Raw genomic sequence first — 27,354 nt, forward strand, 5'->3', positions numbered from 1 at the left:
ATTTTTCTCAACTGAATATTTAAAAAGCCCAATTTCAAATTTTCACAAGAGAATAATACTTGGGCTTTGTATCATATTGTATCTGTTTCTAAAATTTATACTTTAGGTTATGAAATGACTGTGAACATTAAATTGGGTTTAAATAGCTTAAACTGTCATCTGGTACCTATTCCACAGGCATAGTTCTCAAATCATTCCTCCTTTTTTTTTCTTAAATGACTCCTTTCCTTCCTTATTAGTTGCTCAGTAGTGTCTGACTCTGCGACCCCATGGACGGTAGCCTTCCAGGCCCCTCTGTTCATGGAGTTCTCCAGGCAAGAATACTGGAGTGGGTTGCCATTCCCTCTTCCAGGGGATCTTCCTGACCCTCGAACCTGGGTTTCCTGCATTGCAGGCAGATTCTTTACTATCTGAGCTACCAATGATGATAGCATACCTTTTTATTATGTACATTTCCCTGGGAATACTTGAAGACGATTTCAGCTGGCCACAACATGCCTACTTTGCCACCTGCACTGGAGACTTATCTACATAATTTCTGGTAATAGAAGTATATGAAAGTGAAGCACTTTTTTCTCTAAATACATGCCCCCTCAATCTATTCAATATAGTAATTTAATTCCCTTAATTGAAAGGGATTCACTAATCAAAATCAGTTGGTAGGTATGTAGGATTCAGGTACATATTTAATACATGTTGCAGCCTTGTCCTCTGTTACTATTTCCGTAGGAGACTTCTAATCAGATCTGGTGTGGAATTAGCCCCAGAAATAATTATACCATGTGCTAACCAATTGGGCTTGCACTAACTTATTTAAACCCCCAAAATGAAAGCTTAGTAGCTGATAACTGCATAATATATTACAGTTGTAGGCATTTGGTTATTTTTGTATGCAGTGTTGCACACACAGGAGTAATTGCATCCTCCAGACCCCAATTGCACAAAGGATGGCCTTTCAGTAGTTGTGACCACAAAATATTTACCATGTATTTAAAAACCTATGGCTTGATGAGCATGAAGACAATTATACATTGCAGAGCCATCACGTCTTTGAAAGGAGGAGTTGTGAGACATGACTTGCTGTTATATATTTTTGGAAGTACTCCCAGATATAACAAAGTTTTAGCTATTTTTAACCAACAGGAGAGGTAGGATGTTGTTGATTAATTGTCCAAAGAAACAGACTGGCTTTGTAATTTTATAAGATGATGAAAAGAAAGTAATCCTTTCCAGGTTATATAGGCTCATCTCTTAATTGGATATTGCACATTTTTATCATTTTTATTAATGACATATAATTATAACAAAATAATCTACTATGGTTCATAGCAGGAATAGAATACTAGGGTCTATTTTAAGTAAAATCTATCAGTCAAGCTAAGTAAGAACTGCAACAAAGAATCCTCTAGATTTTTCCTCTAGAAAAATCAGAGGTCTAAATAAAACCTACAAACTAGTTCTGCTTCCAGTTTCTTTGGCCAAGTTACTTCCTCCACTTTTAATTTCACCCCCATGCTTCTTCATTACAGTGCATCACTTGCTGCTACACTTAAGCTCAGTGGCATTTTAAAATATGTTAACATTAAACGAGATGTGCCGAGTATGGGGCTCTGATAACGTGAACAGGTATATGAGGCTGCTGCCAACCAGTTAAACTCCCAGTGATGACCTTGCTCTGTCACTTTTCTTCCTCCTTTAAAATACAAATAGGGAATGTATTGAGGTGGGATTTCCCCTTTTCTCCATGTGATCTTTTATTTCATTGCTTGTTGATTTAATGGCAAAAAGGAATGTATATAGTTCAGCCTCATTTTTTTCCATCTGTGCATTATTTCAGCAAACTATCCTTGAGGCTAACAGAATTCCTGGTCTCTAAGATACTCCAGTCCGTAAAATTATGGATCCTGTTACTGCAAGGCTCATGAAAATGTTTTTCTGTTGCTCTGTATTGTCACAAAAGCCTGAAAGACAGAGAAACTAACTTTTATGCACAACTGCTATATCCCAAATGCTCATGAGACATTTCCTTCCTAACCCCACTCCCTTTTCACCAGAAGGTAAGAACTATGCTCACTTTCATTTGTGATCAGGTTTGGGACCAGAGCCCAGAGGAGTATATTTTGAATCACATTTTTACTGTGCCTCTGAGCACATTGACCCTTTTCTACTTTCCCACTTCAAGCTGACAACTCAAAGACACAATACATTTCTTCTGCTTTCACCTCAGGGCTGGAAATCAGGACTTTCAGTCAAATCTTTGCAGCCTCCAAAGTGTATTTTGGCAAGAAGGATGGAACCCTCAGTTTAGTTATGATTCTGCCACACTAGATTTTTGAAACAGATGTACTGCCAAGATCTTCCAGACAATCCAGATCTTTGGGGATCAGGAATAAAATATGCTTGAAACTTTCAGATTTCTTTATAGTCCCAAATAAAATGAAGACATATTTCTATTCATCCATGTTATATTTGTCCAAGTAATCCAAATCAACATGCATTCACTGGTTAGATCAGGGTTGGCCCCATGACCTTGTAATATTAAATGACCCATTTGAACTTGAACTATCTTTCAGATGTTGTACCCTAAAATACAGAAACTGCATTCAGTTGGGTGTCAAGTGACATCAGCTCCTGGGCTTTTGATGAAATGGTTAATATTAGGATATGGTTCAAAGAAAGTCTTACTTATACTAAGATAAAATATATTTTTCATCTCCTTATCGTAAAAAATAATAAAATTTTTGTTCAGCGGGCCTAAGATTTACACTTGTAATGACCATTGAAGACCCTAAAGAGTGTTGGTTTATGTGGGTTATATCTGTGCATATTTACCACATTAGGAACTAAAACTGAGATACTTTAAAAATAGTTTATATTAAAATAGCAATAGTAAGCACATTACCAATGTTAACCTAGGAAAACATATTTTTATTTTCAAAAGACCCTTCTTTTCCAAAACAAAAAAAAAATTTGGTGAGAAGAATGGCGTTAGTTGACAAGTTTGCAAATCTCGTAGCAGAAGGTAGTAGGATTCTCCTGTCTATTTCTGCATCCCATCTGTTGCAGTATACTGTTTTGGTTTAAGCATATGAAGAAAACCTGGCCTCACACAGATAGGTATTTGGAAAAGGGAGGAATATTTTTTATATTTTAGCCTTTTCAGATAACTGTATACTCTACTTTGATTTTATATCAAAACTCAACAGTGATTATTTTTAAGATTTACTTTCAGTGTGGAATCTGAAATCAATGAACTTATATTTTGTGGCAGGATAATATTGAAAAGGGGAAATGTCATCTTAGTATTATTTTGAAAAGAGTTTTAACCTTCCAGGCCTCCTGCCCCCAGGTCCCCAGACCACGCTTTGAGAATCACTGACTTCAGTTGCATACAGTGCTATGTATGTCACTGACAAAAAGTCTGAATAAGAAAAAGTCTTCACTCTTTTGAGGGAAAGGCTTTCAGCACCAAACAGAATCCATTTGGCCAGTTTGGTTTGAGAATGTTTTCAAAACTCAGCAAAGATTTGAGTACCTCCTATGTTTCCTGTGTGTACCTCATCACAAATCTCTCTAATTTCTCTCTGAAGCCCCCCCAAAACAGTTTATTGATCTGTTTTTTGTTTGTTTGTTTTTGCTTTGTTTTTATTTTGGCTGCACTGGGTCTTTGTTGTGGTGCATGGGCTTTCTCTAGTTGCAGAGCTGAGACTTCTCAAGTTGCAGCATGTGGCTGAGTTGCCCTGCAGCATATAGGATCTTAGTTCCCTGACCAGGAATCAAACCTACATCCCCTTCAGTGGAAGGCAGATTCTTAACCACTGGACCACCAGGGTAATCCCAACCCTCAGTTCTTTTTTCATCAAATTGGCACTGGATGGACCATACACATAACCCAGACAGGCCTCCCTCTTGCTCCATCTATTTCCCAGCTCAGCATCCTGTGCCTTCACACGTGCATGAGTAATTAAAGTCAGGGTATAACCATGATGTCTAGATCACATTTGTCTAGATGACTGCGGGATGCTGATGTGCAATCATTTGTAAAGTATGTTTCATGTTCCCTAAATTTTTATTATTAGAGTCCAAAGTTTCACTAATGTTTAACTTTTTATGAATTGGAACAATTCAAGATGATTTCTATAATAATGCTACCCTTGCTCAGCTTGCACCTTATATGCTTTCTTGAGTGGAAGAGAAAGGGATAGAGTTACAGCTACTGCTTTTGTAACCCTGCGTATGCCCTTTGGAGTGTGTGATGCGTTTGAACATCGCCTGTCATGGGTTTCCAAATGGGGAAAAGGTTGAGAACCACTGCTCCAGTTCATCAAACTGAGACATGGGTGACTCCCACCTCAGGTCAGAATGACGGGATGAATGACAACTATGTAGTAACTGGAAATCTGTTATTAACCCCTTCTCTGCCTTAGGTACAATTGTACAGTCTGGGACTTGGAGACAAAATAAACTAGGAGTCAACCACAGAGTAATAAGCAGGGTTCAAGAATACTTGATTTTACTGCAATAGTAGGGGCCTGTCACAGTCCCAAGGAGTCATGGCCACTGAGCATGGCCTTGCTCATGTTCTTGGGTCTCTGCAGTTGCTGTGAAGGAAAAGTCAATCCTAGCAGGACTAGTTTACTGGGTTGCAAAGAGGCAATTAGCATCATCTGATAGGAGTTTGTGTCGGGGTGAAGACAGGGATGGGAAAGAAGATGAGGGCAGAAATTAAGATGGAGAAATGATAGCCAGTAACCATTAATGAGCATCCTTGGTTCCATAGAAGACCAAAAGTATGGTAGTTGGAAAACTTAAAAGGGACAGCACTCAGGTACCATTTTTCAATATGAAGCAGAGATAATAATATTTTGAGGAAAGATGGAATGCTTTATCAAACTATGAATACTTTGCAGGTGATGAGGATGGCATAAGGAAAGAATCTGTATTCTTCTCTATAGTGGTAAGGAAGAGAGTGTGTCCCTTTATGCCAGTGCTGTTTTATTCTATGCTGATAAAGGACCTAGAGAAAGCTACAAATCCCACTTACCATTCCTTGAGTTCCCCAAAAATTCTCCAGGTCAGAGAACCCAACTTCATGAGTGTTGAAAGGAGAGGAGGGAGTGATGAAAACACAATAGAGAAAGGGCTAAGAATTTAAAAGACAGAATCTTTGAGTAGGCTCTTCAGGCACATTTCCTTAACTCATTTGATTGGGAGTATCACAGCGTTCCTGTTCTGATGGAGCTTACAGTCTGACTAACGGAGCCAGAGTGATGCAGGGGGAAGGAGAGATGTACCACAAACAAATAAACAAGCTAGCAAAGGAATGTGTAATGACAAAATGAGGAAAGTGGTGAAGAGAGCGTGTGAGGGAATGACAGTAAGGGAAGATGGAGAACCTTCTTAGAAAAGGTAAGTCAGGTACATCTGACAGCAATTAGGGTCGATCAGCTCCATTAGAGCAGTATTTTGATAGCCCAAGTAATTTGTGCATGTTGTAATAATGATTTCCCTACATTTCAGTAGAGCTCCTTTCGAGAATTTAAGTCTGGCTCAGCTGAGGTTAGGAAAAATAATAGTAACAACAACGATACTTATTGAGTGCTTATTCTGAGCTCTAATTAGGGATCTCAAACCCCATCCCCCATCTTTCAATTAGAGGTGAAAGAGGAGTACACTGGAGGGTGGTTCTTACTGGGAATAAGGGAAAGTAGACATTCATAATAGCTTTCTGTTGCCCTCTGACCAGTCACCACAGCTTAGCGGCTGTTGTTGTTCAGTCGCTCAGTTGTGTCTGACTCTTTGTGACCCCGTGGACTGCAGCCTGCCAGGCTTCCCTGTCCTTCACTATTCTCCCAGCGTTTGCTCAAACTCTTGTCCATTGAGTCAATGATGCCATCAACCATCTCATCCTCCGTTGCCCCCTTCTCCTCGTACCCTCAATCTTTCTCAGCATCAAGGTCTTTTCCAATGAATCAGTTCTTCACATCAGGTGGCCAAAGTATTGGAACTTCAGCTTCAGCATTAGTCCTTCCAATGAATATTCAGGACTGATCTCCTTTAGGATGAACTGGCTGGATCTCCTTGCAGTCCAAGGGATTCTCAAGACTCTTCTCCAGCACCACAGTTCAAAAGTATCACTTGTTTGGTGCTCAGCCCTCTTTATGGTCCAACTCTTACAACTGTGCATGACTGTTGGAAAAGCCATAGCTTTGACTATGTGGGCCATTGTCAGCAAAGTGATCTCTCTCCTTTTTAATACACTGTATAGGTTTGTCATAGCTTTTCTTACAAGAAGCAAGTGTCTTTTCATTTCATGACTGCAGTCACTGTCTGCAGTGATTTTGGAGCCCAAGAAAATAAAATCTGTCATTCTTTCTACTTTTCTCCATCTATTTGCCATGAAGTGACTGGACCAGAAAAAGAAATGCAAAAAAGCAAAATGGTTGTCTGAGGAAGCCTTACAAGTAGCTGTGAAAAGAAGAGAAGCGAAAAGCAAAGGAGAAAAGGAAAGATATACCCATTTGAATGCAGAGTTCCAAAGAATAGCAAGGAGAAATAAGAAAGCCTTCCTCAGTGATCAGTGCATAGAAACACAGGAGAACAATAGAATGGGAAAGACTAGAGATCTCGTCAAGAAAATTAGAGATAGCAAGGGAACCTTTCATGCAAAGATGGGCTCAATAAAGGACAGAAATGGTATGGACCTAACAGAAGCAGAAGATATTAAGAAGAGGTGGCAAGAATACACAGAAGGTGTGTACGAAAAAGATCTTCATGACCCAGATAATCACAATAGTGTGATCACTCACCTAGAGCAGACATTCTGGATTGTGAGGTCAAGTTGGCCTTAGGAAGTATCACTACAAACAAAGCTAGTGGAGGTGATGGATTTTCAGTTGAGCTCTTTCAAATCCTAAAAGATGATGCTGCGAAAGTGCCACACTCATTTGCCAGCAAATTTGGAAAACTCAACACTGGTCACAGGACTGGTAAAGGTCAGTTTTCATTCCAATCCCAAAGAAAGGCAATGCCAAAGAATGCTCAAACTACCGCACAATTGCACTCATCTCACACACTAGTAAAGTAATGCTCAAAATTCTTCAAGCCAGGCTTCAGCAATACTTGAACCATGACCTTCCAGATGTTCAAGCTGGTTTTAGAAAAGGCAGAGGAACCAGAGATCAAATTGCCAACATTCGCTGGATTATCAAAAAAGCAAGAGAGTTCCAGAAAAACATCTATTTGTGCTTTATTGGCTATGCCAAAGCCTTTGACTGTGTGGATCACAATAAACTGTGGAAAGTTCTGATAGAGATGGGAATACCAGACCACCTGACCTGCCTCTTGAAAAATCTGTATGCAGGTCAGGAAGCAACAGTTAGAACTGGACATGGTTAGAAATGGACAACATACTGGTTCCAAATTGGAAAAGGAGTATGTCAAGGCTGTATATTGTCACCCTACTTATTTAACTTATATGCAGAGTACATCATGAGAAACACTGGGCTGGAAGAAGCACAGCTGGAATCAAGACTGCCGGGAGAAATATCAATGACCTCAGATATGCAGATGACACCACCCTTATGGCAGAAAGTGAAGAAGAACTAATGAGCCTCTTGATGAAAGTGAAAGGGGAAAGTGAAAAAGTTGGCTTAAAGCTCAACATTCAGAAAACTAAGATCATGGCATCTGGTCCCATCATTTCCTGGCAAACAGGTGGGGAAGCAGTGGAAACAGTGGCAGTCTTTATTTTGGGAGGCTCCAAAGTCACTGCAGATGGTGACTGCAGCCATGAAACTAAAAGACGCTTAATCCTTGGAAGAAAAGTTATGACCAACCTTAGACAGCATATTAAAAAGCAGAGACATTACTTTGCCAACAAAGATCCGTCTAGTTAAGGCTATGGTTTTTCCAGTAGTCATGTATGGATGTGAGAGTTGAACTATAAAGAAAGCTGAGCTCCGAAGAATTGATGCTTTTGAACTGTGGTGTTGGAAAAGACTCCCGCGAGTCCCTTGGACTGCAAGGAGATCCAACCAGTTCATCCTAAAAGAAATCAGTCCTGAATATTCATTCAAAGGACTGATGTTGAAGCTGAAACTTCAATACTTTGGCCACCTGATATGAAGAGCTGACTCACTGGAAAAAAACCTGATGCTGGGAAAGACTGAAGGCAGGAGGAGAAGGGGATGACAGAGGATGAGATGGTTGGATGGCATCACTGACTCAAAGGACGAGTTTGAGTAAACTCCGGGAGTCGGTGATAGACAGGGAGGCCTGTCCTGCTGCCTCCATGGGTCTCACAGAGTCAGACACAACTGAGGAAGTGAACTGAACTGAACTGATGGGACCAGATCCCATGATCTTAGTTTTTAGAATGTTGAGTTTTAAGCCAGTTTTTTCACTCTGCTCTTTCAGCTTCATCAAGTGGCTCTTTAGTTCCTCTTTGCTTTCTGCCATAAGGGTGGTGTCATCTGCATATCTGAGGTTATTGATATTCCTCTGGACAATCTTGATTCCAGCTTGTGCTTCATCCAGCCCAGCATTTCTCATGATGTACTCTACATATAAGCTAAATAAGCAGGGTGACAATATACAGCCTTGATGTACTCCTTTCCCAATCTGGAACCAATCTGTTTTTCCATATCTGATTCTAACTGTTGCTTCTTGACCTGCATACAGATTTCTCAAGAGGCTGGTAAGGTGGCCTGGTATTCCCATATTTTTAAGAACTTTTGACAGTTATTGTTTCCACAGCTTACTGGCTAAAACAATACAAATTTTTTGCTTCATGGTAATAATTCTGAAGTGTGAAGGGAGAAGTATGAAAGGAGCTAAATCAAGGTGTGGGCAGGGCTGCATTCCCTTGGAGGCTTTAGGGAAGGATTTGTCTTCTGACCCTTTCCAGCTTCTGGAAGCCACCCACAATGGAATGAACAAGGAAAGCATGGTCCGCTTCCTCCATCTTTAAAGCCAGCAACATGGCATCTCTGTGCCTTTCTTCCGTAGTCACCTCTGCTCTGCTCTGCCACCTCCCTCTTCCACTTTTAAGGTCCTTGTGATGACATTGGGTCCAGCCAAATAATCTCGGAGAATCTCCTTATTTTAAGGTCAGCTGATTAGAAATCTTCATTCCATTTGCAGCTTTATTTCCCCTTTGCCATATAACCTAGCATATTCCCAGGTTCTGGGGATTAGGACGAGGACAGCTTTGGAGGCCATTATTCTGTCTGACACAGCAACTGAAAATAAAAGTGAGAAAATTGGCAAAAGCTCTTTATCCCTCTGGAGTTCTCTCCTCACACTGGGAGTCTTGTCACCTCTCTTACTTGACATACCACATTTGTCACAAGAGTTAAAGATGCGGTATCTGAACTTTATAATAATTTATGGGTTTATGTTATCTTGGAAAAGAGACAACGAACTTACCCGAGTTTCCCTATCTGTAATGGGAGAGGGTTGAAGTAGAAGGTTTCTCAAAACTCCTGTGGTGTTTCTAGTCTCACCTTTGATATATCCATGACTTCGTAGATTATATTCCAAAGTATGACGTTGTATTGCCACTGGCCATGTCTGCTGAACTCCTCAAGGCCACAACATCCATGCTGACAGTTTCCTGGTTAAGTCACTATTGTATTTAATATATGCTGCCCACATCAATGAGGTCATTTCACCTAAGGTGTCAACATGTGTACTTTGTGGATGTACAAAACATAAGAATAAATCTGACTTTTTAAAAAATTGACTCCTAACTTCTGCTCTGCTGATGGCAACGTGCCTTGCATTGTATCTTGCTCGTGTGGAATGATCTGTTGCTTGTGGCAGAATTTGTTTTTGCTGTTACAAGCTTTGGAAGTCCTCATACCTTGTAATTTTAAAATGACTTCTGCTTACACAGTAACTTCCAGTTTACACAATATTTTCCTATCAGTTGTTCCATATGATCCTCTGTAACAATGCCCTGAGATTGTTAATATACAGTTCTGTAATATGGGTGTAATTGTAGGGTTAACAGAGTGAACAGTTTTATCATAATCCTGCATAGACACTTGATATGCTCCTTGATGAGGAAACAAAGGTACTGAGTAATTTGTTGGAAAACTGAGCTCAAGTAATTGACTGAAACACAGACTTACTCACATGCTGCATATGTGGCAAGAATGTGATCAGACATCCTTTAGATTTTAAATTGGACATCATTTTAATGAGCCATCTCACACTGCCTTTTATCTTTACTTTTGAAAGGAAATGCGTTCGTAGAATGCTCTCAGGCACTTTTCTTAATCATACTTTATTCTCTAGGCATTTTCCTGCCTTCTTATAGTCTTGATAGATGATATTCACAATACATCTTCCTAAACATTTATCTGAGTATAGACAGAATTATACATATGCAAAATCCAAAGAGTTACATTATTGCAACTGCACATCAAGGTGGCATTGTTTGTAGCTGTCTATATTAACTTTCATATGTGGAAGAGTTCCCCAGATTATTTTAGAAATTAATAATTTTTCAAAAATAATTCACACAGCCCACTTGTCCTTCTGCCTTTTTAGTTCTTAAGTTCATCTGCATAAAGCAAAAGGGAGACTTTTAGATGAATTGTAAACTCATTTAATTTCCAGACGTTGTCTAGTGTTTAAACACTAACATCAAAGCAAAGAGCCAATTATCAGAGTTCATTTGATCCAAAGCCCTGTTGCCTGAATTGCTATAGTTTTCCTTATGCTGAAAAGGAAATCTGTCACATCTCGAAGATGTAGTATTTAAAATCACTTTATCTACAGCAGTTTAACTTGAAACATGTGTTTGGGCTCACTAACCACAAGGAGGCATTGAAGCATCTCTTCAAAATGTGAAAAGCAATTTTATTATTTTTTTAAAAGTTACACCTACAGTTGCTGAATTTCATATAAACAATTATGCATATTTGTGAGTATGCGTGCCTTTTAAGTTTGTGTTTTGATCCACTTTTTAATTTTAACCCCTGAAGTAGAAGAAATTTTTCCTGCTGTAGAAGACTTTGGGACAATAATTCACACATTTCCAGTGGTCATGTATGGATGTGAGAGTTGGACTGTGAAGAAAGCTGAGTGCCGAAAAATTGATGCTTTTGAACTGTGGTGTTGGAGAAGACTCTTGAGAGTCCTTTGGACTGCAAGGAGATCCAACCAGTCCATCCTAAAGGAGATCAGTCCTGGGTGTTCATTGGACGGACTGATGCTGAAGCTGAAACTCCAATACTTTGACCACCTCATGCGAAGAGTTGACTCATTGGAAAAGACCCTGATGCTGAGAGGGATTGGGGCCAGGAGGAGAAGGGGACAACAGAGGATGAGATGGCTGGATGGCATCACCGACTCAATGGGCATGAGTTTGAGTAAACTCCGGGAGCTGGTGATGGACAGGGAGGCCTGGCGTGCTGCGATTCATGGGATTGCAAAGTCAGACACGACTGAGCGACTGAACTGAACTGAACTGAACTGAATTCACACATGTTTTCCTTCTGCCGTTCCAATGGACACAAAAGAAATGGTGGGGCTTTCATTAGTACTGACAAAGTACCTACATTAACCTTTATTGCCCTTTAAAGTTCTTTTGACTGTGTGAGCAGAAGCATATTTCTTTAGTATTTAGAGTTATTTAAATACATAGTTGCAACAGCAAGGGTTTTGTCTGAAATTTGAGTATCAGTTGAGAATGATTCCAGGACATACTTCAAAATGTCACATCAGATGCATGGGTTGAAAAGGCAAAATATTTTTAAAATCTGAACATAATGTTCTTACATGCTCTTTTGAACATTCATGTTAAATTTCCAAAGTTTTCCCATGTTTCTGTGATCCTGATTCGCAGCAGCTTTGTTGGTATTGAAAAATATGAACCTCTCTGTTGCAGAATATGCTGCCTAGCACATCTTCCAGAGTAATGCTTAATCCCTTGAGGAGCAAGGACCTCATTCTTAGGAGTTGGATTGTTTCTGCAAGATGCTTCAGAGACAATTCTTTTCTGGAAATGTGGACCATGACACTGAAATCCTCATGTGCCATTTTACCATATTGACTTGCTCTTTCTGAGTTTTGACATCTGGTTTGCCTTTTAGGATATTCCCAGCCTGTGCGACAAAATATTGCCGATTTCAACACACAGCAGAACACGCAGCTGGGGAGGCTGTGTGACATCTTAGGTACAGTAAATACTTTTACACAATTGGCTCTTCAGGATGTTTATCAATGAATGTTGATTAAATGTTTTTGTTTTCACTCTACAAAGAAAAGGCTTGTACTTTTCTTTGAAAAGTACTTCTACTTGTAGGGCAATTGAATGTTTCATTTTAAAGACATATTTATGGTGAAGTCAACTTGAATAAATGAGTGACATTTTAACCAATTTACTTGGGTAATTTTCTAATTCTCTTTGCTGCAGGATTGAATAAGGATTTCTCTCCTATAGCCCCAACTCTTCTTCATTTACTGAATCTGGCAGTGAAGAAAGTCAACATTTTATATCTATGTCAATATTGTCTATTATATTATGAGGAATGAGTGGAAGGTATCAGAACTGTGGTTTTGCACATTGTGTTTTCATTATAAGAATAAGAGGGGAATGAAGATAGATTTAAAAGAAGCTTCTATTTAAATATATATCATCTAGTTATGAGAAAACAGAAAGTGCCTAGTGAAGGGAATTCTTAGAAACACAGACCTTGAGTGATAGACACATCTTTGTAAAAGTCGAGTTCTAGTACTGGTTTGGTCAGTTTTAAATCAGACACCAACCTGGGGCCCGGAAAGAAGGATACAAGAATGCTATGGCTTTGTTTGACACTGTTTGAGATGAAGTTTAATGAATAAAGGTTTCAAAGCCTAAGCAATAATGTTGAATCAGTATGGGAGATCCTGGCCAGAAATTCAGGGTTAAACAAAAACTATCCTTTTTTTAAAAATAAGTTTTCAAGTAAGAACTTCTTAGTATTGTTAAAATATAATTACTTTGGCCCTTATTTAAGCAAAACAAGGAAGAATTTCAAATTGTCAATGACCAACTTAGCTGGCTCCCTGGAATGACATACTTTACATGATTCATATATATTTCAGCATCATTATTATTTTATAAATGCCATTTGGTAACAAACATACATCAGTACTAGAAATTTACAGTGTCCTAAAATAATAATAGGGTAATTGCTTTAATCTATTATCTAGGCACTAATATTGTTTTTCAGCCTTACAAAAATTATTTTAATGACTTAAGATTGATTTGTTAGTGCTGAGCTATTCCAACTAAAAACCTGATGGTGGAAACCACTGAAGTGCAGCAGAGGGCAGACTTTGCTCTAATTTATTTGATTAATTTTTTTCTTTAGCTTTTTATATACCCTTCTGTATATTTATAGTCCAAACCATCACCAAAGAATTTCTTTATAAAGGAGTCTCTTTATTAGAGAAAACGTAAATGTATTAGGCTTCTATTTTAAATAACTCAATAATTCAGTCTATGTCTACCTGCAATGGAAAATTTTGCTAATACGAACCTTTCTGAGAGATTACGAACCAAATGCCTTTTCTTTGTATACCATCTTCATGACATAACAATGCAATCCTAAAACCCCTTCAAGAGAAGTAATAAAAGTTTAGAGATAAATGAGAAGATAGGAAAAGTACTTGCTTGTGAAGTAAAAATATAAAGAAACAAGGAAAATAAGTGGTAATTTGTGGAAGAATAAGTGATTTCATTTTTGAAATTCTGTTAATTCCTAGTAAAGGGTGTTGATTTTTCTGCTTATTCAGGGGAAACAAAAGTAATCTGATCACACATTAAGACTTGTTCAGATAGTGGCTATAAAGTCAGGGTATCAGGTGGGGAGACCTCAGTGGCTAATATTTTCAACTTCTAGATGAGTTTAAGCAAGAGCGTGACTGATACTATTGACTAGCAATGAAAACAATTTCATCTTCTCATTAATTCCTTTCCAAAATCACCAGTTAATTTTGAACATTTGTTGATCCACAATCAAACTGGATAATACTGGATATTACTCTTAGTGATATAATATTCATTTGCCCAAAATGAGCAGGAAAGTTAAAATTAACAACATGATTTCTTATTATTTGTAACCCAGAAATTTCTTCCCAAGAAAAATTTCGTTTCCTTCCGCTATGGAATCTTTATTATTTTTGTTGTTTGTTTTTGTGTCCTTTTTTTAATACTTAAAAAACCCCACTAGTTTGGTTTTAAAAACCACTCGTTTGATAAGATACTAGACTTTTATTGAAAACACAAGATTTGTAATAACTAATTTGATCACTCAACAGTTGAACACAGGTTTTGTAACTGCTGTCTCCTCGGTTAATTTATTTTGAGGCTCATGTGGCAGTGTGCTTTTGACATTACGTAGGAGCCACTTAAGTATTTACATTTATGGAGTACTTACTCTGGGCCCAGCACTGGTCCAGTTCAGAAGACACTGCTTCTAGCCACAAGATGCTCTTCTCCAGAGCAGATTTCTCCTGCATGCTGTGGCTCTCACTATTGTGTATGACTTTCAACTTCCTGAATCTCTCCATTCTCCCAGATCCCTTTGGTCAACTCACAAATATTTATTGAGTGACTCCCGCACACTTGACATTGTACCAGGGCATGGGGGAGTTTTTTTGAAAAGCATACACCGTACCTTTAAAGAGTTTGGAGAGACAAGATCAAAGGATTTGGAATAACAAGATGGAACAGCAGAGGACACTACTTCATCCTGTTAAATCTCCAGGCACTGATTAAAAGGAGTGCAAGTGTGCAGGGTGAGGTGTAGAATCACCGTTAGTTGGCCTAGCCAGGGTGGACATAGGGGCGGATTGGTTCATCTGTTGGTGGTTGGTTCATCAAGTTAGTTGAGCACTTATCATGTGCTGGATACTGCACCAGGTGCATTATGTGTGTGTGCGTGTGTATTCATTCTTTCATTTCATACTCTCCCAAACTCTGTGCCCTGTGTGATTTTATTCTCTGCTTACAAGGGAAGAAACCAATGCTGAGAAAGATTAAATAACGTACCCCGGCTTGTATGCAGCTGAGCAAGAATTTAATCAGTCTATGCTCTGTATACTCTGCCAAACTGGACAGAGGAGTCTTAACATCCTCCCCTCTCCACCCTGGTGATGAAGGAAACACTTTACCGTGCTTCCTCCTCTGACCTTTCCTGAGCACCTTTTCTGCATGTGCCGTGTATCTACCACCCTCCACCATGTTTCAGGGCTGTCTGTACATGTGGAATGGTGGCTTCTCACAGGCAACATCTCAGTTGCTTTGATTCCTGTATTTCCTTTCATGTCTAGCAAAGTGCTTTGTCCCTAGTGATCAGTCAGTTATTTTACAAATGAACGAGTGACTCCATTGGCTGCTGATTTCCTGTCCATACTCCCTAAAATATTCTGCAGCCCGGAGTGGGTAATCTCATCTCACTATTCCATTTGGATGGGAAATTTAATTAGGATTTCTTTCTATGCACATAATAAGAAGCACATCTTAAGAAGGAGAAGAGTTAAATTAAGATAGTGTTTCCTTTAAACCAAGAATCACTAGATGTCCTATTTAAGTAATATAGTCCTCTTTGGGAATGAAGAAAGGAAAAGGTTGCTTTCCTGAAATAATCATTGCTATGGTCATAATCAGATCATTTATTTGGGTAGAACATTCCCAAGACCAAGCAGAATAAGAAATTGCGATTTCATCAGCTTTCTGAAGTTAATAGCTTGGTTTTATAATTTACTAAAGTTAATGGGATAAATTTTAAAAGCAGTATGCAATTCCCATTGAGGTTAATGGGAGTTTGGGGGCTAAATCCCTATGTATTTATTTGAAAGTACAATTCCATGGTACCTCTCAGTTCTCCTTCTGAAGGAATCATTGTGTCTACTTTTTGGTAATGGTGCTATCTTTTTTTTAGAGAAATGAGAAAGTTTAAAAAGTTCAGTTGAATTGCTAGGATCTGTGCAAAACCAATCTAAATTAACTTGAATGTGGCTTTTGGATATGCTCTTTATTTTAAACTGCACAACATCAATCTGATGCCAGAGTTCGTAATGTCATTTACCTTTATACCAGTAATTAACATTGGGCCTGTTGTTTTTAGATGCCAAAGTGAGCGTCATCTACATCTGCTCCCATCGAATGAATGACGAGTTACTGCTGTATTACAACAAAATCCTGAGTCTACAGGCAGCTGTCAAATCGGGGAACCTTGAGGACAGAAGTGACCTGCGGGACAGGTTCAAAATTATCACCCCTGAAGCTATAAACATCTTCACTGTGAGTTTGTCTTCTAATTACTACGGCTTCAGGGATGCAGTAAAATTAAATTGGAAATTTTATAACTTGCAACGCTCTGGTACACATCAGTGAAATATTATTGCAAGTTTAACAGCTTTACTGATTAGACTACTAGTTGGACTGTAGGAAATAAATATCCCAGTTTAACTTGCAGACTTAACTGAGCTACTGCTGCCCAGTTTCTCTGTAGCTGAAGCCTAATTGTAGTTATTGGGTTGTACCATCAAGTAGGTGAATTTATAACATCTACGGTTGCTTTTTCTTAATTTTGTGTGGAGAACACCAAGGTAGAGAAAGGCTGCGGCCTGCCTGTGGTCACAAGCCTAGTTAGGGACAGCCTTTAGATCAAGGCCTCTGTTTTCTGATTTCCAAACTAGTATTCCTTGTTACAGGCATCCCTGGTGGCTCAGTGGTAAAGAATCTGCCTGCCAAGCAGGAGACACAAGTTTGATCTCTGGGTCGGGAAGATCCCCTGAAGAAGGAAATGACAAGCCATTCCAGTATTCTTGGCTGGGAAATCCCATGGACAGAGGATCCTGGTGGGCTAGAGTCCATGGGGTCACAGAAGAGTTGGACACAACTTAGTGACTAAACAACAAGAACAAATTCTTGTGATTCCATGGGTTTTTTCCCTCCAGGGGAATTTGGTCTTATATACCGTATCACATGGTTCATCATGAACAAGGTTCAGATTTTTTTTAACTTTTTTTAGAAACTGATTTTTAATGAGTGGAATGCATTCAGAGTGGAATCTTATCCCTAGACAAGAACTTTTGGGAAATTCATGGAAACACGATGGCAGTGTTTTTAGAATAAGGCAGTGCAAGAGATGGCATGAAATGAATTTCTCCATGTTTTAGCAAGAATGTAAGCTTTCCATGGTAAACAATCAACATTGTAATACCTAATAGGCTATACACTTTTGAGGAGTGTCTGAATTTGCTGATGAAGATAACTTTCTTCACTCACAAATGCGATGCACCCAAATCAACTCTCAATCATCAGAGAAACCAATTGCATGGTTCATGTAGGAAGTAGTATTGATGTGTTGAGATACTACCCACTGACACTTCAGATGCATGATTTGACCAAAATCCTGGGGAGGGGACAGTGGGATCAAGGGATGCTCTAGCATTTCTACTTTGCTGGTGTACTCAGTGAATTTTACTCTTCTACCAAATGGCCACCTGGTGCGAAGAACTGACTTACTGGCAAAGATCCTGATGCTGGGGAAGATTGAAGGCAAAAGGAGAAGAGGGTGGCAGAGGGTGAGATGGTAGGATGGCATCACTGACTCAATGGACATGAATTTGAGTAAATTCTGGGAGACAGTAAATGACAGGAAACCTAATGTTCTGCAATTCATGGGGGTCACAAACAGTCAGACATGACTTAGCGATACTGAACAACAACCACCACCAAAGTGAGGATTTTGCTTTTTCACAACAGGATACCTCAATACTCCCATAAGAGCTCTCTGCCTAGCTCTACTTCACTGGCATCACTTGGCTGTGGAAGAGGTAGCAAGGGCAGGAGCAGGACAAGCAAGAGAAAAAGGGGACAGATCCTTGCCACTTACTTATAATCTTAGAAACTTCCCAATAACTCCATCAATGCAAGGATTGCTTTGGTGCTTCCTAGTTATTCCCTGTCCTCAATGTCAGAGTTACTGTGGATATTGGGACGCAAGAAGGAAAAGAACTGCTATTAGTGTGTGGTTAATTTCCTGATTTTCTCCATCCAGAAACTGGAGCTAATATCTGGTAGCTGCTAATAAGAAGTTTCCGTATATCTGGAATGCCAGTATACACTGAAGAAGCATGGAATGGGGAAGGGGCACTAGATTTGGGGAAAGGAAAGTGAGTAAACAGCTAACATTTATCAAATGCTTAGCAAACATTTTCTCGTTTGATGCTTAGGACACAGCAGCAAGACAGAAATGATCAATTTCCTCCTATGGCCGAGGAAACCAATACTCACTTTCTAGTCCTAAGTTACTAGTGGGGCCAGAGTATGAACCCAAATCTGTCTGACACCAGAACACCATCATGAACGGGAAAGACCTCCTTGCTTCTGGATGACCTTGTGGTCTTGGGCAAGCCCCTTTACCTCTCTGGTCCTTTGTTATTCATCTGTAAGATGAAATGATGGATTAGATCATGTCAAAGTCCTTTGCAGCTCTGTGGTCCTATTACCTGAGAAATGTATCTTCACAGTCCACTCTTCACCTTCTAAGAGGAGATGGGTAGTTGGCACTAACAAATTCATGGGGTTACATTCATAGTGTAGGTTTGCATCTCTGTGAATAGAAACAAGTAGGAAATATTTTTAAGTACTTAATACTTCTTACAGTTTAAAGTATTTGAGTAATTAATCACTCATAGGCAGTCACCTTTCTAAGATATAAAAATTAAAACTCTCACTTTCAAATCATTTCCTGCTCGTGTTTAGTCATGGCTTTATTTCTTTTTAATGGGTTTGAGAGACTGTATCAATGCTGATTTTCATTCCAGTGGATGGCTTTGAGATTTTTTTTTAAGTGTGCCAAAAATCTGTTTGTACATCTCTCCAAGTTACTATACAATTTTTGAATCTGTAATGGTGAAAAATACTGTTACAAAGTCATCATGTCTACTTTTGAATATTTTGATGTTTATGAAGACTTCCTAAGCAACTACCTTTTGTCTCAGGTCAAAAAAAAAAAAGTGCTGCTAAGTTAATTGTAACTATAATGTTTTGGAATTGCTTCCCAGGTGCATGTGTGCATTCTCAGTTGTCCAGTCTTGTTCAACTCTTTGCAACCTGATAGACTGTAGCCCCTAAGGCTCCTCTGTCTGTGGAACTTTCCAGGCAAGAATACTGGAGTGGGTTGCTCCCCAGGTGGCTCAGTGAAGAATCCGCCTGCCAAGCAGGATGTGTGGGTTTGATCCCTAGGTCAGGAAGATCCCCTGGAGAAGAAAACAGCAACCCACTCTAGTATTCCTGCCTGGGAAATCCTATTGCCTAAGGAGCCTGGTGGGCTACAGTCCATGGGGTCACAAAAGAGTCAGACACAACTGAGCAACTAAACAACAACATAATGTTATGGAATTAGGGACATTTTAGATTTTTGTCATCTGTATAAATCCACAGCCTGGATGATACTGATCTGGTGATACTGATTTTCTCTACATGGTCACACCAGACCTGCAGTCAGAAATGCTCTGCCATCATTTACATTCAAATCTTTATCAAACACACATTGAACACAATACCATCTTGCCTGAAGAATAAGGCATGCCTGCAGATGACATAATAGAGTTGGGTAGAGTACTTGCCAATAGAGACAAGCAACCCCAGAGGAGACAGAAATCCATCCTGGCCGGAAATGTGCTCAGAACTTTCATGTTAGGTTCTATTGCTGCATCTGCCATCCCCTCATCACACTTCATAAAACCTCAGGTCTGTAAAATGGGAGAAATCATGGCAGCTATGGCATGAGAACTGTGCTAATAATGAATAATAATAAATAAAATAATAATGAATAACAATCCTGCCTCTGCTGTGTACCAGCTATGTGACTATAGGCAAATCACCTGAGCCTGTTTCACAATCTCCAAAAGAGGGACTGTTAATTGTGTTGTATGGATCAAATGGAAGAGTACGTGTCAAAGTGCTGAGACCTTGGGAACTTGACTTGAGAAGACTGTACCCTTTGAAACATTCTTCCAGGTCCCTGAAAAGCCCACCATATATTTTGTGACTCAAGTCATCAGTTCTCCCAAACTTATCATTTTTTCACATTTCCTCATTGGAATAAATTGTAAGGAGGGGAAGGCGTGAAATAATAAACAAGGGGATAAACAGTGAGCAATCAGATGGGAAACACAAACTCACGAGGTGCTGTCACCATTCATTGTCCAGTGGAGCACTGGATTTCCTAGAGCTGCATTCTTAAAGGCAGGTTTTGAAAATGGATTTAAATTATGTAGAAAAGGCATATTCCATAGACAAAAGGAACTTAGATCACTTGCTCTGAAGGGAGGGTTCAATAGGGTAAATCATAAAATCCTCTCTCAGAAGAATTTTTTGGGGGGATCTTTTTTTGAGGGGGGGAAGCAGAATATACATACCATAAAATTTACCATATTAAATCATTCAAAGTGTACAGTTCCATGGCATTAAGTGCATTCACATTGTTGTACAATCATCGTATTATCCAGTTTCAAAACTTTTTCAAAATCCCAAGAAGAAACTCTGTACCCATTAAATAGTATATCCAGAAGAGCTTTGGTTTTAACGTTATATCCCAGTTGGAAGGACCCTAGAGACTTCTAGTTCAACCCCTCATTTGAATGTGGGGAACCAAGGCTCAGAAAGATCAGGTTTTCTAAATCAACTGGCAAGTTACAAATTCAGACAGGACTGAAATCCAGGGAGTCTCCTCAGTCACTTTCTCTTATACTCGGCATTCATACCCTCTAGCAGTTTGCAAACTGGTGTGCCTGATATTCCCCAAAATAGTGGCTTGGAATTTCTCTACAATTTAAGTCCTTGTTGAATAGAATTTTAACTAGACTCTGGGGGGAGATGGAGCCACTCTACAAAATCCTTTAAACTCCATTAAGACTCTCATGTCTTGCATTATATTATTTGCATGACATTTTAGTGACTTTATTTTTTTTTTAAGTTTTCTCCATAATGATTTTTAATACCATTGATTGAATGTCAACTCAATGTCATGCATTATAATAGGTGTTAAACATTCATAATCTTATTTTTCCTTAAAGGAACCCATCAAATGGGTATTTTTAATTCCCATTTGGCAGATGGAGAAACTTAATCTCAAGGAGTCTAAGTCATTTGCCCAAGTTCAGGTTATTTGTTAGGGACAGAGCTGGATTCAAAGAACCATTTGACTCCTAAGCCCCAGGACTTTCTCATGTGCCATGCTGCTCTCTGTTCTAGAGAAATAAGCACAATCTTGGGTTCTCATATTCCATCCCTAGGCTATGCTCATCCTCACCTGATAAAATCCTACCCATCCTTCAAAATTTACCTTAACCCCAACCTCTTTTATAACAATAATATTAGCAGATGTTCATTAAGTGCTTATTATATCCAAGCGCTATTATAAGTGCTTTACATGCATTATCTCATTTAATACTCACAGCATCCCTATGAGATGGGTACTATTATACTCATTTTACAGATGCTAAAACTGAGGCCCAACTGAGATAAGTGATTTGCCTTTTCAGTTCTTCACACTAGCATGTGGCTTCTGCCTCCCTCCTCCATGCCTCCAAGGCCATCTATAGTTCTTTATGGCCCTTCTCTGCCTGTATTAATTATGCATTAATTGTACTCATCTGTGTTCCCACTCCTTGAGCACAGAGACATGCTTGTATTAGTTTTGGTTTGTGCTGACCATCTGGCTCCATCCTCTGCCCCTGTTAGACATGCCAGAATTATTTATTTAATTGAATGAGACAATCACATGTATTGCTGAGCTGGATATAAGTAGTCAAAAATAAAAAGTTTTCCATTGGAAGAGGAACTTGAGTGTTGCTGAAATTCTCAAATATTTTCCATTCATGAATCCTCTCTGAAGTGTTGGCCAAGAACCATGATAATCATCATAAAAACACGTACTCCTGAAATGGAATTTGTGGTAGAACTTTGGGAAGAGGGTATCAAGTCAAGTGCCTTTTTTCTACTGAATCATTAAAGGGTTGCCAGATTAGGAGTCCTGAATACTGAAGAATATTAGGATCCTCTTTTCTTCGTTTATTGTATTGATTTTCCAGACGCTTTAGTGTTAAACCATGCCAGAAGTGTTGCAGAGATGAATCACTATTATCCAAAGGCCGCCAGCTTCTTTTCCTTCTGACAGAAGGATAATTCCACATGGATCAAATAAATACAGATGTGTAGTAATTAGTTCTATTCCCAGTGAGCCTATTTCCAACACACTAAAGATGTGAGCGATTATGGAGCCTCACCCCAACAGCTTTTATCATTTTAAACTGCTAAACAACAGGATAGGTCATAACCCAGCCTGCTATTAATAATGCATTTATTGTGTACAACATTATAGATTAGGTATATGGACAAGAAAAAGAACACCTTTTAACAAGAATATTATGATCTCCCCCCAGAAGCAGCATATGTGCCTGGCTACTCACCTGATGTACAGTCCCAAGGCAATCAAAAGAATAAAAAATCTCATCCAAGGGAAAGAAGCCTACATTGTCAGCGGGTTCCTCCACAGAGATGATTTGGCCGTGGCAGATATGTTAAACATACCCATCCTAGGCCCAGAGCCTGAACTAGCTCATTTCTATAGCACCAAGTCTGGAAGCAAACGGGTCTTTGAGAACGCAGATGTGGCAGTCCCTCCTGGAATATATAACATCTATAGTCACCAGCAGGTAAGCAGGGTGGACAAGTGAGGTTCTGTTTAAATATTTCACACTCTCTTGACCTTGTAGGAACTTTTTAGGTCTTCTGGAGTCAGCCCTATCCAATGAAGAATATTATGGAATACTTGAGTTGATTTGATGGGATCTGCTTTAGCCCTCGGGCTTTCCTGGTTGTTCAGTGGTAAGGAATCCACTTCTCAGTGCAGGAAACACAGGAGGTGCGGGTTCAATCCCTGTGTTGGGAAGATCCCGTGGAGTAGGAAATAGAAATAGCAACCCACTTTAGTATTCTTGCCTGGAAAATCCCATGGACAGAGGAGCCTGGCGGGTTACAGTTCATGAGGTCGCAAAAGTGTTGGACGCAACGCACAACACTCTTTAGGCCTTCGGTGTTTCAAAGTATCTTCCTATCGGCCTTACAGAAATTTTCATTCTCAAGGTATTTATTCATTTGGATTAAGGAACTGAAGGCTCTACTCATGTATTAATCTGCTATCAATATTTATTGCCTTAATATGGATTAGTTCATCATCATATTAGTTAGCTAGTCATTTTAGTAGGACCCTAAGAAATGTGAGAGTCAGTTTGGGCTAAAAGGAGCAGGTTTGGAGAGCTCTAGGGAGTCATATTGCAAAGGGCATATGTCAGACTACAGACATCCATGACTCTACCAAAAAAAACCCCCCAAAATCCTAGCTGTTCAGTAAGTGGCCATAAAGAAAGGGGGAAAACCCCAGAAAGGGGAAGTGAAATGGCTCCAGGAGGAAAACTCTGCTTCTGAATTTGCCTTGGTCTGAGTCTATGGCTGTGCATTCTTCCAGAAGACAGTTAGGGCCCTAATATCTGAAGAACCATAATATTAGTCACTACAAAATTACCCACTGGAGAACTAGAAATTAGCCACTCTAAGTTTGCTCTGGCAGGTGTTCTCACATTTAACTGCTATCTTTTTTTACAATAAAGAAACTAAAAGACAAATGGTTGTTAACATTTCCTAACCTCTGTTTCATTCCATCTCTTAACCATTCCTCTGAGCCAGTCACAAGCGATTTGGGGCACCTACTTCTGGGGAAACTAAAAAACTGTACAAAATGAGGGTGTTTGTGAGGGACAGTATTTAGGGGTCATGCTGCTTCTCTCAGCTGCCTGATCCTGATGCTCTGCACCTCATAGCTGCTGAGCCCCCAAGTCAAGTCTTTCAACAAATCATACTTTTCAGAGACGAACTGGCAATTATTAAATTGCCCCCAGATTGTTTCAGTCTTGCTAGATAGAGTGTTCATGGGCAATACATGGGCTCATGAAGGAAGTTTCTTTTAAAGAGGGCAGTCTAGAAAAGGCACAGGCTATCTTAATAGGATTAGAAGAGAGAGGTTTCCCCTGACCTGATGTGCCCCTTCCGTTATCATTAACCTCCACTGAAATTTGAAGGTAACAGAGTAGATTGCTTAACTCTGCTTCCCTGTAGAATAACTAGGCTGATAGACATAATACAAGTGAAATGCATTTTTAAGTGATATAATTTCATACATGTATATTACATTAAACAGTCCTCAAAACCTTAGAATGTATGTGCAGTATTTCAATAAAAGAAACTATAAGCAAGGTGAAAAGACAGCCCTCAGAATGGGAGAAAAGAATAGCAAACCAAGCAACAGACAAAGGATTAATCTCAAATATATACAAGCAACTCCTGAAGCTCAATTCCAGAAAAATAAATGACCCAATCAAAAAATGGGCCAAAGAACTAAACAGGCATTTCTCCAAAGGAGACATACAGATGGCTAACAAACACATGAAAAGATGCTCAACATCACTCAATATCAGAGAAATGCAAATCAAAACCACAATGAGGTACCATTACACGCCAGTCAGGATGGCTGCTATCCAAAAGTCTACAAGCAATAAATGCTGGAGAGGGTGTGGAGAAAAGGGAACCCTCCTACACTGTTAATGGGAATGCAAACTAGTACAGCCACTATGGAGAACAGTGTGGAGATTTCTTTAAAAACTGGAAACAGAACTGCCATATGACCCAGCAATCCCACTCCTGGGCATACACACCAAGGAAACTAGGTCTGAAAGAGAACGTGCACCCCAATGTTCATCGCAGCACTGTTTATAATTGCCAGGACATGGAAGCAACCTAGATGCCCATCAGCAGATGAATGGATAAGGAAGCTGTGGTACATATACACCATGGAATATTACTCAGCCATTAAAAAGAATTCATTTGAATCAGTTCTAATGAGATGGATGAAACTGGAGCCCATTATACAGAGTGAAGTAAGCCAGAAAGATAAAGACCAATACAGTATACTAACACATATATATGGAATTTAAAAAGATGGTAATGATAACCCTATATGCAAAACAGAAAAAGAGACACAGATGTACAGAACAGACTTTGAGACTCTGTAGGAGAAGGCGAGGGTGGGATGTTCTGAGAGAATAGCATTGAAACAAGTATACTATCAAGTGTGAAACAGATCACCAGCCCAGGTTGGATGCATGAGACAAGTGCTCAGGGCTGGTGCACTGGGAAGACCCAGAGGGATGGGATGGGGAGGGAGGGGGGAGGGGGGATCGGGATGGGGAATACATGTAAATCCATGGCTGATTCATGTCAATGTATGGCAAAAACCACTACAATATTGTAAAGTAATTAGCCTCCAACTAATAAAAATAAATGAAAAAAAAATAAAAAGAATATATGTGCAGTATTTATATTGAGTCTTGCTTTTGTCCCCATTGATGAGAACTCAGGCAGTCTTTGCTATAAAATATTTTAGAACTTTACATGTTAATTGTGGTTAAAGATGCAGGAATCTTTAATGCAGGAAAGCCTCACTCTAATGCTGATATTCAGAAGTAGGATAAAAACCTCTCCTCAAAGATAAACTGGATTTAAAGGGTGTCATTTCACCTATGGTGTGTGCAAATTGTATCACCATAAACTAAGTCATAACTGAGGTCTGCACTACTTATTTGGAAACCATATGTCTGAAGTCAACAAGAATTGAAGCACTCCATTGAGATTTTTCCAGATAATGCCTATCCTACCTAATCTATCTGAACATGTCAGCATTTTGAATTTGCAGATGGTAATGAATCAGTAACACTGACTTTTTACCAATGTGCATCATAAACTTAAAGCTGGTGAAAGAAAGCTGTGATTATTTTAATTTAGGTTAATAAATTTTCCTAGTTATCAGTTGGATTTTATCAGTAGACATTTTTCTATTTCTGCCCTACACCAGTATAAAATGTATGGCAATTTAAAAATATATAACATGTTTTGAATAGATAGACTCAAATAGAAAATGATAAATGTTTGGCAATAGCATAAAGTCATTTGCTTTATGATTAAGTAATTTATTTTATTTTTTAAGTCCAGCTTGAGCACAGTGAGTATTTCCTGTTTTGATCCATAAAGTAACCAGGCAACTTCTCTTTCTGGCATGTGTTCCATATGAAATATTGACAGCTTTGGTTAAATAATCAAAAATGGCAATGCTATTTTAAAGCACTGTTCAATTTTCACTTAAAGATAGCACATAATTCTTTCCAGTGGTATAGTCTTTACAATACTATTGATCCTTTTCATTACTGTAGGGAATCCATCAACAGACACCCATTTATAGGATTCTCAGAAGCAACAAATAATAGGATTTGGAAGAAGCAGATAATAATTCTGTTAGTAGCTGAAACTTCCAAATATACAATATATCCAAGCATACAATGAAAAAGACTGTGCCAGAATATCTTTCCTTATACTGGCAAAAGAATCTTATTGGATATTAACAGGCCAATTTATTTCTCCTTCTGCAACATATGACCATAATGTAATCTATCTTCTCAACACAACGTTAGAGAAAGAAGGGATGTAACTTTGAAAGACACATTTTTAAAAACCTTCCTAGGCTATGCTCATAGCCATATGGTGTGTAGACCAGAGTACTTGTCATTTAAACACCCAAATTATCCCTAGACACTACTTGATAATTAGGGAGCTAAGACAATTTCATTTTCACCCTAATTGAATACCCTATGGTTGCATGGGGCTTCCAGGGATCCCAAGTATATCTGTTTTAGTATCACTTCACCACTGCTGTATACTGTAGCATCCCCAGGAAGATTTGCTGGAAAGACACAACTCAAGAGAACAGATTGTGCCTTTAATCAAAATAATTTTAATCTTCCAGTTCCAGATTTCAACAGATTTTTTCCCAGAATTATGAGTCCTCTCACACTCTGTAGTTTAAAAAAATCCATTTGGTGAACAAAACTCATCAAAATAGAAGAGAACAGTGTTGCAGAAGGCTTCTTAAGCACAGACCATGGCCAAGAATAGCATGGGGCAGGCTCAGGAGAGGGAACACTTAATATTGTTTCTTTCTATATAGATTAGAGAGTCTGATGAAGAAGATCAAATAAAAAATCACTCTGTGGTCTAATGAGTTATTTTTCACCAAGGCTCTACTAGAACAGTATTACTTATAATCAAGCAATCTTGCTATAGACTTTTTCTGATTCAGACTTATCCAAATGGCTTATTGACTGTAAAGGAAGCTGCTTCTCTTGCTCCTGACCTCCTTCTCCACGTCACCCTTCTCCTCCACCTCTCTG

The 27,354-nt window shown here is 39.0% G+C and overlaps 1 protein-coding gene across 1 annotated transcript in view; it reads left to right on the top strand.

Moving 5' to 3' along the window:
• Positions 1-27,354, top strand: part of IQCH (IQ motif containing H) — a 236,794-nt gene that overhangs the window by 127,449 nt on the left and 81,991 nt on the right. The window contains exons 12-13 of the mRNA XM_043470878.1: positions 12,105-12,188; positions 16,128-16,303. Of these exons, the coding sequence (XP_043326813.1) occupies positions 12,105-12,188; positions 16,128-16,303 (260 nt within the window). The remainder of the gene's footprint in view (positions 1-12,104; positions 12,189-16,127; positions 16,304-27,354) is intronic.

The sequence above is a fragment of the Cervus canadensis genome, chromosome 6 (genome assembly GCF_019320065.1).
Source record: "Cervus canadensis isolate Bull #8, Minnesota chromosome 6, ASM1932006v1, whole genome shotgun sequence".
NCBI lineage: Eukaryota > Metazoa > Chordata > Mammalia > Artiodactyla > Cervidae > Cervus > Cervus canadensis.